Source organism: Brachyhypopomus gauderio, chromosome 14 (genome assembly GCF_052324685.1).
Source record: "Brachyhypopomus gauderio isolate BG-103 chromosome 14, BGAUD_0.2, whole genome shotgun sequence".
NCBI lineage: Eukaryota > Metazoa > Chordata > Actinopteri > Gymnotiformes > Hypopomidae > Brachyhypopomus > Brachyhypopomus gauderio.
In genome coordinates, this window is record NC_135224.1 from 16024382 (window position 1) to 16038764 (window position 14383).

General features: G+C 41.8%; 2 protein-coding genes across 3 annotated transcripts in view; one reads left to right on the plus strand and one right to left on the minus strand.

Annotated features, from left to right (window-relative positions):
- Nucleotides 1-3754: 3754 nt before the first annotated feature.
- On the minus strand, nt 3755-8560 carry mettl4 (methyltransferase 4, N6-adenosine). The gene is made up of 8 exons (XM_076973400.1): nt 8152-8560; nt 7926-7991; nt 7436-7790; nt 6158-6227; nt 5564-5738; nt 4943-5046; nt 4503-4582; nt 3755-4068 (listed from the first exon to the last, which is right to left on the minus strand). The coding sequence occupies exons 1-8, from the start codon at nt 8398-8400 to the stop codon at nt 3860-3862; spliced, it is 1308 nt and encodes a 435-aa protein (XP_076829515.1). The 5' UTR covers nt 8401-8560; the 3' UTR covers nt 3755-3859.
- Nucleotides 8561-9030: 470 nt separating this feature from the next.
- The window catches only part of smchd1 (structural maintenance of chromosomes flexible hinge domain containing 1), a 31617-nt gene continuing 26264 nt past the window's right edge, over nt 9031-14383 (plus strand). The window contains exons 1-6 of one of the 2 annotated variants that reach the window (XM_076973398.1): nt 9031-9866; nt 12079-12154; nt 12390-12548; nt 12655-12737; nt 13106-13233; nt 13618-13732. In XM_076973398.1, the coding sequence (XP_076829513.1) occupies nt 9714-9866; nt 12079-12154; nt 12390-12548; nt 12655-12737; nt 13106-13233; nt 13618-13732 (714 nt within the window). In that variant the 5' untranslated portion in view covers nt 9031-9713. The remainder of the gene's footprint in view (nt 9867-12078; nt 12155-12389; nt 12549-12654; nt 12738-13105; nt 13234-13617; nt 13733-14383) is intronic. The other variant, XM_076973397.1, reaches the window with a different exon arrangement.

Consider the following 14383-nt stretch of genomic DNA (forward strand, 5'->3'; position numbering starts at 1 on the left):
AACATTGGTCTACCAAAATGACATACTTCTAAAACACCGATGTGACCTTTTCCAGAGTCACTGTACTTCTGAAACATCAAATGGTGTTGATTCACATAAAACATCAAATGGTTTGATTCAGCCATACCGAGAATGTGAAACTGTGTTTTAGCATCAGAGAAAAACTGTAAACTGCAATCATCAAACTGTGTGAGTCAGCTCATCAGATTTGCCTCCTGTCGGTCATTGTGTCAGTGTGTTTGTGGATTTATTACAAATGGTACCACATTTCCCTGTCCACCTGTCTCCTGACATCAGTTCAGATCGGACAGAAATACACACATGCACTCCCATCTCCAAATCACTTGACAATGATTGTGTGACATGAAATTGACAGACAACATTTGAAACATGAATTTTTATAAGGTTTTGTAAGTGCTGGGGGGGGGGGAGACAGAGAGAGAGAGTCTGTTGATTCCAGAGTTTGTGAAGCCCTGAACAACTAACAGTTAATAATGTGAGTGTGGATATGCATATGTAGGAGTGGAATGATCTAAACGTCATTGATTTTCTGTCTGCATGTTTCTTCATTCTTCCCTTTGGCTAATTTGACTTCAGTCTTTTCATTTTTGCCTGACACGTCAGGCCTAATTGACATGGCATAGTGGAATGACAAACCTACGCCACAAAATATGTGTATCAATATGTCATGTCAAATTAGCAAAAAGGTCCAACAGATGACATTTACAGGTTCTAGACATTTTCTTACAAGTAGATGTGAACATTTTAACTAAGGTCCACAGTGAGCACATAAGGTCCACATAAATATTTTATTTATGTTTTAAATAATTTTTCAAACATTTACTTTACTTTGAATGCTTAAGACACGCAGAGGCATGAAATTACCTCTGGGACCAGAAAAGCATGTACTGCCATCAGAGAAAGGCAAGTGAAATCAGAGAGCGTAATTCCGTTCATAGACTGTTATCCAATGACAGTTGTTATTGAAACCAATAACTGTCCTTGTCTGTCATGTCACCAAATAAGACCTTCACAAGGGTTGGATAGAAGCCCTCCCAGCCCTAACCACACCCCCTACCCCACCCTCAACCCCACCCCCACCCCTCAATTTGCATCCATATTAGTTATAGCTAATTCCTCCGTCATCCAACAGCTGTCCGTCTGGAAGACTGGGGTTTAGGACGTATCTTCCTGTACAGCTTATGAAGCTAGCCACGGGGTCTTCATCAGCTTAGCCAGCGTGGCGCCGAAGGTCGGCCCAGTAGGCACAGACGAGAGTGCGACACTGTCTACCCAACTAGTCAAGGCAGAACCTCTCTCTATATGGACAAAAGATAAGAGAAACTGTGTCATTCTTGCCACCCACAGAGAACATGAACACAATTATATGAGCTCGTGTATGACTTCTGCAACATGCTGTGATGGAGACGGATACCATAAAAAATGAAATAGTGATAGTGACAGAATCCACAGACTCCAGTCGGCACTGGTCCAGGCCCCCACAGAACCCTAATGTCAAGTTCACAAATGGATTTATTTGTGCTGCTAAAGATAAGTAAGATTATAGTAAGTAATAAGTAAGATTTAAAATTTTTAAGATTTAAGTAGTAAGATTTAGATTTAGAGCTTAATAACACCATGAATCAATTTAAGCATAATATAAAGAAATTTAGATGAAAAAACCACTTTATATTTTTGAATAAATTTCTGGATAAATAATGATCAGCTGACATCACACATCAGTGGAGGGTTTGCTGAGAGAACTAATAGTACAGACCCTTATATTGAACATCATAAGCACTCTCTCTTTCTCTCTTGGTTACAAAGATTTTAATACTTTAAAGCTTCTGGGAACCTGGTCTCCAAAGAACCATAATTCCACCGGAATGAACATCGTTAGTTACATTAGTGCATTATTGCTTGGTTTGACAGTGCATTGCCGGATGTCCGATATTTCTAGCAGAACCGGCACAGTGGCATGTGGGAGGAAGTGTTTGGGTGATGGAAAAGTAGTTTCTTTTATTTTTTCACTCAAGAGTAGAAAGAGAAAGGATGTCGCGCAGGTCTCCATGCCATTGTGTGTAACGGAGGTCGTAACGAGGACAGGGTCAATAGGGCGTGTGTGGGTGTGTGGGTGTAGCCGGCCTGGGGTGCATCAAGGGACAAGTGGACATATTAGTGCAGGCGTTTCCTTAGAAACTCACTGAAGCTAAGTAGGTGTTTGACTTGCGCAAGTCATTTAGTCCTGAAACCACAGAAGTGCTCTTGCCTGCCGGCATCACCACGCCAACAGGGACACATGCCCGCATGCACTCAGATCAATGCTCGGCCCAGCTAGATAACGGGTGTGGGGGGAGGGCGTGTGTATACTTCATTGTATTTTAGATTTGACCTCATTAGAAGTAGCCAGATACTAAAGTGAATTAAGAACAATGATCAGAGTTAAGCAGCATTAATGAAAATACGCAAACACATTTGATTCCTCCCTGAGCAATAGGTTGCTATACTGTATCCTGTTGCTTTGGAAGGATTTGTAAATTGATCATTATAGACTCAGGCCCAATTCCATTTCACCTCTTTTTCCTATTGCATTTAGCTCTAGGTCTCCAATTCTGGGCGTTTGGGCAAAGTGGCACGGCTACATTCCCTCTAAAGAGGCTTTCAGATGCGTAATCCACTCGTGTTTATGACGGCAAATTACATGACCAAACGACCAAAGAAACCCAAACCCATGTTCTATGTTAATAACGAAATCTTTGTTTCAATGTATCGTGGGCCTTTGCATCGTTCACCGTCTAATATCATTCGGGCTGGCGGGTTCCCATCAAGGCAGTACAAATAGCCATGCCAATGAAAGGGATTTTTTGTGACCGATTTTTGAGTGAAACTAAATTTGTGAATGATAGCAAATACGCCTACAGCCCAAACAAGACATACCACCAAAGTCTCCGTCGAGTGTGTGTACATAAACGCCATTGTTGTCGACGTCTACTGATGAATCGGGGTCTTGAATGTGCAGTCTCATTTCGTAGGGAGGATTTTAACCACAAGCGGACTCTTGAAAGCAAGCGGTATAAGTAAAAATAAATGGAACTTTGTTCAGCAAAGTCTTGTGCAGACAGTTCTGCACACCTTTTTGTAGACGTTAGATGGAAAGTTACGTTAGCCACTTTCTTATGGTGCTTAAATACCGGGTATTACAAGAACATTTTTACAAATACTACAAGTACAGCAGCGAAGTACATGGAGAGACATAAGTAAATGTTTATCGTTCCTTGATTGCAGTGTGTGCAATGCCACAGGTAGTGCAGTGACTGACCAACAGATGGAGCCAAACGTCATGAGAATAATTCCAGCACACTCTCAGATCATACCACTTAGCCTACTCTAAACTTGACCTTTCTTTACAAGACTTTCTTTAACGCCGATAACGGCCCACCACTAATTAAATCAGGTCGTTGAAATACCACTTTACCGATAGTTGGAGCCAATTTATAACTATAGTTAGCAATCATAAAACAGAATTACTACTATTGACTTCTGTGAGAAAGACCCTTTTAGTGCAGAATGAAACAGAATGAAAGTTATATGACAAACCAACAATACTGGAATACAATAATATAATGCATTTACAACAATAACACTCATTTCTAAAACTTTGTTACATGTCATTTCCCTTTGCATGCGATAATGGTGAGTTCTGATGCTAGTCTGCACAGATTAAATGAAGCAATGAAAACAATGAAAGAAGGTATGGATAAAAAGTGTTTAATACAAATTCTCCTTTTTCCAATAAGAACAAAAAAAAAACAAAACAACAATTACAATTACTAGCCATAATTACAAACTAATCTTGTGTTCAGAGGTTGGCAGTTGTGTCCACTCGCTGCTTTGTATCCGTGGCCTCAGTACGCGTGTCGCATGCGCACTCCGCTTCTTCTGTGATGTAATAGCTATGGTGCTGAAATTTGATGACCTCATTTCCCCAGCTTGTCCAATCAGGCTGCAGACCTCGGGCAAACATTTCCAGGCACTTCGCGTCAGACCTAATGTAGGGCTTCAGGACGGCTGCAACGGAACAGAAACAACCGGTAGCACGGCGACGAACACAAGGCTTCCAGGAGCCAAACGCTCAACCATGATAGAGTTGATCCTTCTGCTTCAAAGTCTCAGAAGCAGCTGTCACAGGCTAACAGCACTACTTCAGATGGTTTGACTAAAGATAACTGAAAAGTGCCCTTCCCTTTGAACAACATGAAAGGATCTATCTGTCATTTGAGTCTAATGAATAACGCTGTGAGAAGCCGAAGCTGTCAGGTGGACCCTGGAGCGTAACCCCAGTCACTCAAATGCTTCTTTATGCAAATGTACGCGCTATTCAAAAATTCAAACAGACTTCACGTTGAGAACGGGGATTAATGAGCGGCCGCTGGGGAGGCTACGGCAGCTCGGCATGACGAGGGTGGGGTCTGATCCGCATGCAGTGCGGGCCAGCTGCGTACCTGACAGAGATGGCTTATGGGAGTGTAGCACTGAGGGAATGCCAACTATGAGCCGCTGGTCTGGGAGCTCACTCTCACACCTGAAACACACAGGAGGAGGTGTGAATAATTCCCTAAAACTTAGAGGGGAGCAGACACACACACAGATGCACACACAGACAGACACACACACAGAAAGACAACCATCTTAGAGGTCAAATCATATAAACATCTCTGTAGATTCTCTCAAGAAATTAAACAATCATAATTTGCACCACACTCACTAAGACACTGAGCTGGAAACAGACAGTAGAATGCCAAGCTAGCCGAGCAGGTGCACCTGTAAACCTTCAAAAGAAGTTGACCGCTACTTCCAAAAAGCTTCCAAAAGCTTGAAAGATGCTAATGAAAGGTAAACAACGTGAGGTCTATGTCTGTAATGGAACAGGGCAGGAGGCTACCTTGTGTTGTCTGTGCCAGCACAGACCCGGCCAAGTAGCAAGGCTTCATAAGGCTTCTTGTGTGGAGAGTCCAGAGGGAAAACAAACTCTCCGGTCCTGGTCACCTATGGATACAGCCGAACCACTGCTTCAATTACAGTACTCCTAAAAAAAAAACTTTACAGTACTCCTTAAAAAAAAGCGGGACAAAGGCTACAGCCAGCCAATCAGCCGACAAAGCAGCCTCAATGTAAGGACCAGCTGCCAATTATAGCCTCTCATTACACATACTAGTATCATACATTGATTGATCAGAATCTGAAAGCCCCAATTGTTTGAAAATGGCACATGCCAAGTGGCAAGTGCCATTTTGTGCACATTTCATAACTTGTGGATGAGCTGAAGTGGTTCCAAATCACTTGGAATAAAATCTCCCAGGACAGATGTTAAGCACACTCTTTCTTCTCCCTGAAACATCACGATTCATAAATCGTGCACGCGCCTTCTTAAAGCACCTACTGCAGGCACCACACCTATGAGCTGTACAAGAACCTCTTAGACCACATAAACCACGTGAGCTGCATGAGAATCTCTTGGACCACATACACTATTACGGTAGCGTGCATCCGACTGCCGCCATACCTTCACCCAGAGCCACTGTACCACGTCCTTCACGCCCCAGTGGGGATAGAGCTCCTCCCTGACGAAGCGGAGGTGTCGCGGGCGGTTAGTTACCCACGTAACCACCACACATCCTGCAGCACTCAACTGTGAGACAGGAAGTTGCTTGAGCTGGGAGGAGGGCAGGAAACTGTACCTGGTAATTAAGACAAAAACTCATAACTGAAACTCCGACTGAAGCAAAGGGTTGGGGCATTGCTAATGTGACATTTACTGATATATTAGGTTGCACAGTAGCGGCATCATTCTGCTGAGAGTGCAGACACATTTGGAAACTGGCCAAAACAAATATCAAGAAAATTGAGGACAATAAAATATGGCATTCGTAAAAAAAACTTTGCATTTTGTTATTTAAAAAGCAGACATTGCAATAACCAATGAATTAATCCATTATAAAAATAAATCATTGGTTATAGCATTAAACACAAACCATAACCTCTTCTTATAGAAGATTCTGGTATCTGGTATCTAGATCCAGATCACCGATTAACTAACATTGTTGATCTGAAGATATGTTTAAATACATGCACCAGTTTACTGTTGCACTACACCTACCTACTGCTTCTCTTCACAGACTTGTTTTCCCATGGGGGGTCAAGTACTATCAAGTCAAATTTTTCTCCACCTATGGATGAAATATCATATTGTAATAATTAGGTCAAAGAAGCTTTGGTGCATGAAAATGTATTTAGTACTATTCTACTCCCATGTCTCAACTGTACGCTTAATGAATATAGTCCAAAAGTAATTGACAGTGGTTGCTCTCAGTTTGACAGGTGAATCATTTTTTACAAATGACATTGTATTGTGACATCTGAATTTGCTTCAAATATATAAAATACACTATATTGCCAAAAGTATTTGCTCACCCATTCAAATTATTGGAATCGGGGTTTCCAATCAATTCCATGGCCACAGTTGTATAAAATGAAGTACCTAGGCATGCAGACTATTTTTACAATCATTTGTGAAAAAATGGGTCTCAGGAGCTCAGTGAATTCCAGCGTGGAACTGTGATAGGATGCCACCTGTGCAACAAATCCAGTCATGAAATTTCCTCACTCCTAAATATTTCACAGTAAACTGTCAGCTGTAGACAGTTGTAAGAAAATTAAAGTGTTTGGGAATAACAGCAACTCAGCCATGAAGTAGTAGGCCACGTAAACTGACAGAGCGGGGTCAGTGGATGCTGAAGCACATAGTGCAAAAAGGTTGCAAACTTTCTGCAGAGTCAATCACTACAGACATCCAAACTTCATGTGGCCTTAAGATTAGCTCAAGAACAGTACGCAGAGAGCTTCATGAAATGGGTTTCTATGGTCGGGCAGCTGCACCCAAGCCATACATCACCAATGCAATGCAATGCAATGTGTTGGATGCAGTGGTGTAAAGCACGCTGCCACTTGACTCTAGAGCAGTGGAGGCGTGTTCTCTGGATGGCAGAGTCTGGTGTGGATGAACTTGACTGGCCTGCACAGAGTCCTGACCTCAACCTGATAGAACACCTTTGGGATGAATTAGAGCAGAGACCAAGAGCTAGGCCTTCTCATTCAACAGTTGTGCTTCTGGGACACACACTCCTAAACCTCGTGGACAGCCTTCCCAGAAGAGTTGGAGCTGTTCTATCTGCAAAGGGTGCCAACATCATATTGAAGCCTGTGGATTAGGAATGGGATGTCACTTAAGGTCATATGTGAGTAAGGGAAAGTTTTGGATATATACTTTTGGCAATATAGAGTAACAACAAAGAGTTCTGTGCAAACACACATTTCAGAAGAAATGCTGTACATCCATTTCTATCTCCAAATGACCGATACAATAGATCAAACTCACTGTTGACAAGAGGCTGCAAACGCATGATGTCTGACATCAGGAAGTGACTCCGGGGAGGCAAGAAATACCTCTCGCCCATTAAGGTGACCTCACGAGCATGGCTGTCTGGATTTTCCGTTATGCGTGAGAACAGGTTTAGACGTGCGTCCAAGTCTGCACGCCCTTTGACCACCTGCGTGGGTGTGGAATCCTCATCTGTTAGGAACTGCTTGGCCATGTTGCATAAGGCGGCTAGACGGCACTCAGGAACCGGCATTTGGCTAGTGGCCACTGGATGTGACGTTTCTTTAAAATAACCACAGCGATTCCCTGCGTCCAGCAGAGATCGACTGCCCTCCAGAACCAACAACCTGACCTGTTTTACAGCAATTTACAAAGAGAGAGGAAGAGTAAATACAGCAGAACAATTTTAACAGTAGGTTGAGTAATATTTGGAACATTAGCATATTTAAAACAGTCTTTTATTCTGTGTTATCACCAAATTTTGCACCTTTTTATGATAATCTGCTGCGTCTAACTCCCCATGATTGAGATCACTTCGCCGTCGCTTCCTTTTCTGCAAGAGAATATAACTGTAGATTAAGTCTCAAAAATATTAGCAAACAAAAACTTACCCTCACAGCGTCATTTAACTTGTAGAGGACCAGAAAAGACGTGGATAGCACAAGTAGCTTGCTAGCCATCATGCCTAATTTTAGAACTAGTGTTAGCATCACCTTTCGGGTTGACTTTGGGTCGACACTAGCATTTTCACTTGCACACGTTTCTGTATTTTGTAGAGTCTTGCTACTCGCATCGCTCGTGGATGTAACTACTATATGAGGCTTCAAGATATCAAAGAATTGCTTCTTGAAATGAGACACAAAACGTTCTTCATTTGCACCTAAGCAGCACTTAAAACCTTCGTCAATGAGAGAGCAGGCGTCCAACAGCCAACCATAATCATTAGCAACCACAACAGACATTTTAAATAGTTCATTACGCTATATCAATATAAACTGGACAAGGAAAGGCTACTGCTTTTCAGCGCAGCGCGCCACCATGACACAACACACATTCAGTGTGATGTAAACAACCAGAGTCTTCCTATAAACATCAGGTGGTCGCTTTCCGAGACCTGTCTAGCTTCCTGGAAACGAAGTGACGGGACATTACTGTTAAAATAAAAGTTAATATCAACCCCGTCGATTATTTTGTGTTTGAAAAATCACGTCGCTGACAAATTACTATAAACTTTCCAGGCAATCGCATTATAATAGCAATTTGGATTTTTAAAACATGTTGTATGAGCGATTTGTGCATAAATGCGAACATGCAAACGTATCTCGGGATATGATGAATAATTTTTAAATATTCTATTCATTCTGTCAGTCATAAAAGTAAATATGCACAACAAATGCAAACACGTTAAAATAGACTGCTCGGCTTCTTTGTGGATCGGATTATTTTCGTGTGCTTAAAACATGGAAATATATATATATATACATATTACATTTTATTATATAGCTTGGAGCTTTTATTTTGACAGTTTGTCACAATAGAAAAAAAGCAGTGCTCACGATTTCCTATTGCGTATTTCGTACTAGTAAATTATCCTGTCGTTTTATATTTGCTTGTTGGTTGTTTTTAAGTAACACGGAACTTCTTTTGTAAATCCACTTTGGCGCTTTCGCACTTCTGTATGTTAAACATGTGTTTTCTAATGTTGAAAAATTCAGGAATGGCGCGAGAAATTTATTTAGGTTGCCAGTCGTGATATAAGAACGACGAGTGATTTAGTGATTAAACATACACAGCTAGCCATCTATGAGTGTCTGCATCAGTTTTGTGTTAAGTAGCTAAATCCCAGCAACTGAAAATTTACAGCGTCAGGAGTATAACCATTGAATCTGTAGGTTACTGTTAACAAATCATCTAAATATTAGGCTTTCTTATAATGTAGTGTAGGTCTGGATTTGGCAACCCTTGCAAGACCCAGCCAAGCGCGTGGCGACTGACAACACTGTAGCGGCGTCACGTGGTACGTGTCCAGCGCGCGGCGAGGTGTGAGGATTCACGCGCCGTTGGGGTGACCCGTTAAAAACGGCACCTGAACATTAACGCTTACGGGCTTATTCACAGCGGCGGGAAACGGCTGACTCGGACACCTGGTTAAACATGTCGGAAACGGAGCGTTGGAGTGTTTCTCTTTAGGGCACCGTGGAGCGTTTTACGGTACGTTAGAGTGGATAGAGCGTAGACGGCGGTGAGCGGAGAGCCGAACCATCACGGGAGAAACATGGCGGAGTGCGGAGCTCCCCGACCACAGACCTCACACGTCCGCGGGTCCGTCTCTGTCTTCGACTGTCGCCCGGACAGTAAAGCTGCGTCTGAAAAGGTCGTCGGTGTCGACGGCGTGGACTACAACGAATTCCTCCGAGCTGTGCGCAAGGTGGGTGGACCCCCCCCCGTCCACACGGCCGCTAGCTGGCTAACCACCTGTGGGGTGTTGGTATTGTTTGGGAGTAGCTGCTAGCCTGCTAGCTTAGCTGGAGAATTTCTCATGGGAATTAATCTGGCAACGACAAGCAGAGTCATTCTTGGCAAAAACCTGCTTCTGCTCATCTGTTTAATACGGATATGTAAGAACAACGACACCTTTGAGCTGGATTGCTGAAGTAAAGGTTAACCTCACACCTGGGTGGAAAACTTGTAATCACTTTGTAGCCTGTTTAGGCGAGAGTCTGCTTGGTAGGACCAGTGTGTTCGTATCTTCATGAAAATGGCCTTAATCGGTTCAGTCTCAGCGCAACAGGTTCTCAGTCTTGGCAGAACCATCTAATTAAATGCATTTTTCTCCTTCCGAAACACCACATCGGTCAGATAATTGTCAACCTAATGAACAGGTCTGCCAGTCTTGTAGCCCAGATGAAACTTGCAAACTCGCTGCCATACTTTTTTTCACATTATATTTAGTTAAAGACAGCAAAGTTATTATTTCCATCATATAAATCTGAAGATCATAGCTGCTCTATCAGGGGGAGGTTTTTCCAGTTGTATATCAGTTCTTCATTAACAATGACACGTCCAAGAGCTATGGTCATTGTTATGGGATTTAATTTGTCCATTGGTGTACAAGCTCTATAGATATGCCTGCTGTCCACCATGCATTTTACAACCAGAGGACAGGTAACTGGATGTTTAAAATATACAATACAAACGTCTATTTAATAGTATAATGTGTTTGCTATGTCTTATGAATTCATCATGAACAGAGATGTAGCCTATATGAGTTTGTAAGCTGTTAAACATATAAAACATCCCGACCATACTGCCCTTTTATTAAACAGCTAGTTCATGAAAATCTCAGTTGAACACATGGAGCAGTTGTACAAACAACTGAGTATTAAAAACTGACTGATGAAAGGTTAATTTTAGCTGTAGCCTTTAGCCACAACTAGTAAACTAGCATATGTGTTTGGTTGAACCACCCCCCTCTGCTTGTCTGACTCACCGCTTGCTAATCTATTTAGCATCCTGCAACATATTTTTACAGTATTGAATATGTTAACCTGAGCTGTCACAAAGCAGTCATCAAGTGTAAAAATAGCCCTGGAGGCGTGTTCTTTGTTTTCAGACAAGGAACTCTGTACAAATGGCTAAGTCTGATCAATACTGGTGAAGAAAAATCTAAGTCAGATTAATCTATATAGGGCTACTGGTCCATACTGACCAAAACAAACGTGGGGCCAGCTTCTTTCCCAAAGCTAAATAGCAACATACACTAACTGACATATTTACAATTTCTCATCTGTTTTGTCTGTCTTTTTGGTCTGTTTGTGCACCTATATGTTTAATAGCACAGCATTTTTGCACAGTAGTTTTTTTTTTCTTCATAGTTTTCTTTTTATATATTGTGTTGTGTGCACTTTTAAGGAGCAGCTTACAATCTCATTGTGCAATTTATGCTGTGTATAATGACAATAAAGGCTTCTATTCTATTCTTTTTACAAAACATGTTGTCACAAAGCAGCTTTACAATCTCATGCATCCAGATCCCTAATGAGCAAGCCAGAGGCATCAGTGGCAAAGCAAAACTCCCTAGGCAGGGATTAGGAAGAAATATTGGTAGGACCTAGACTCAAAAGGGAACCCAGCTTCCATTGGGCTGATCTCTAGAACACCATGTTTATAGTTCTAATGTAGTTCTATAGTTCTATAGAACTACATTAGAACTATAATGTATATAATGTAGTTCTATAGTTCTAATTCTGGGCCGAGCAGCCACAGTCTCTCCAATGTAGATATTGAGCCTCAGGTAGGAGTCAGCATCGGCCTGTTCGCTGGCGGTAATGGCATATCCATCCACAGTGTCTGCACATCTACTGACATGTCAGACCATCTCCTAAGTGCTCATATGGAATTGTCATTGGTAGAAGAATGTAACCAGGATATAAAATACAGGTTGAGTATGTGAACATCAATATAAACAGTCATATATATAGCACATGTGCCAGTGATTAGCATGTGGCTCTGGCAGGATTATCTATAACAGCATAACTAAAGGGAGGGGCCTGGAGGAGAAGGGTAAAGTCTGATCAAGACTGCTGATGTAACTGAATTGATGTGGGATGCAGCCTCAAGATTGTTTCTATTAATTTCAGGAGTTTTCTATTTCTGGAAACGAAACTTTTGTGCTCACGACAACAGATCGTAGAGAGATCAATGCAGATGTTTATGGTAAGTAGTTAAGCTGTCATGATCACTAAGCATATTTCGGTTAAATTTAGGTGGAACTATTAGCATACAACATTTCACACTGTCAGTGTAATGATGTCTGTTCTAAAATTGCTCTGTTTACTTGTGGGAGTTGCAAGCCAATGTTTTGGCTAAGCTATTTCATATGTACCCTAAGTTATTTTTCCAATGTAAACTAATGTAGACTGTTAATGTTATAACATTGTTATTAATGCAGGTGAGCTAACAGATGGCAAGACATTACACCTTCTACATTCTGTGGATCAAGAGTTGGTTGTAGCAACTCAAGAGCGAATTAAGTACCTTCCCCATTACCACACCATTGTGCAGAGTGGACAGTATGAATATTATGCCAGTGAAGGACACAATGCACTACGTAAGGAAGTCTCTCCATTTCGCACCCAAGCGCATACACCTGTTTAGTTTTTTATTATACTCTGTGGTCTTGAGATTATTAATGTGTCTGTGGTTGTGTGTTTCAGCCTATGCCTTCGCTGAGCTCATCGACAATGCACTTTCAGCCACCTCAAAAAATCCTCAAATCAGGAGCATAGACATCAGGCTGGTACGTTCCCTCCCACCGTTGCCCTTGAGACTAACCCTCAGATCCGCATGGCACCTGTGCCCTTGAGACTAGCCCCCTGAGCTGCACGACACCCAGTTTCAGTCCTGGAGAGCTGTACCACTGCTCAATTCAGTGTGTTTCTCCTCAACAACTTATCAAATTCTTAATTATCAGCCGATGCAAATATTTTCGTGCAGAGAAACCTCTGAGCTCTTTGGTGCTGTGGTACTCCAGGACTTTTGAAGCTCTACTTTGTATGTGGTTAGAATGCTGCTTTAAAATGATTTTCCGTTATTTTACTGCACGGTGAGTAATAACACTGACTTGTGTTTTTGTACCCACCCTGCCTTCTCATTCGTCTGCCTCAGCTGTTTGATGACTCTCAGGGGGGCCCAGCTGTTGTTGTGATGGACAATGGCCGTGGAATGACCTCTAAAGAGCTAAATAACTGGGCTGTTTATCGCCTTTCAAAATTCAACCGGGGCACTTTTCAGAGGTAAATAATAGTTTAGGCTCAAAGTGATACTGTACTTCTTTTGAACACCATGTAATTATTGCTGTATCTTAAGTGGAGTGGTTAAGTCGATTATGTAGGCTACATATTTTGCATGTGATATATAACACCATAGATTTGTTTGAGTGGGCGGCAGTGATGGTATGATGATTTGACAGTTGTGGTAATCTTCATTCAGATTGAGCATAATTTCTCACAGGTTATTTATGTGTTTAACATAGTTTAATACTCAGCTGTCAGTCACAGCAGTTAATATCAAGTTTCCCAAGTTTAGTCTATATTATATATGTGTGTGTGTGTGTGTGTGTGTGTGTGTGTGTGTGTGTGTGTGTGTGTGTGTGTGTGTGTGTGTGTGTGTTGCCATAGTGATCACTCTGGCTATGTGCGGCCCAAACCAGTCCCACGGAGTCTCAACAGTGACATCTCATACTTTGGTGTCGGGGGCAAGCAGGCCGTGTTTTACATAGGCCAGTCTGTACGGGTAAGCGGAAACCTGACTTTTCAGGGCATTGCTCTTCATAGGATGTAGTTACTGTGTGTGTGTGTGTGTGTGTGTGGGGGTGTTGCACTTATAATTATGAGTCATATGTTATATGCATCTGTATAAGTCTGTAAATTATGGAGCAGAGAGCTATTAAATGCAATGCATTGTTTTGCAGTCAGCATACTGCAATTGAATATATGTATATACTTTGTATACACTGATTTGCTGACTGCTTAGACCTAGTCTTCCTGTTCCTTAGACCTAGTCTTCCTGTTGTAGTTCTTCTCATGTCTCACAGTCACAGTTATCTTTGAAGATTAAATTATGTGAACTTTAAATGAAAGGTATAGATGTAATATATCTGAATATAGATCATATATGCTCCCTCCAAACCAAGCACTCTCAGAGGATGTTTATGGCATGTTTGTGGATGTTTGTTTGACATGCAGCTTACATTTTTAGAACGTCCTATGTAGGTTCTCCATAAGACTCACACTTGGGTTGCATGGTTTTAACCTCCTGTATAGGAGGTTTCACATCCTAATCACTTCTTGCATGTCATGCTTTTGTCAAGCCTGACCGAGACTTTGCACTAAGTGGTTTCTCTGCTCTAGACCTAGCAGATGCGCTTAATTGTATATAACAGCT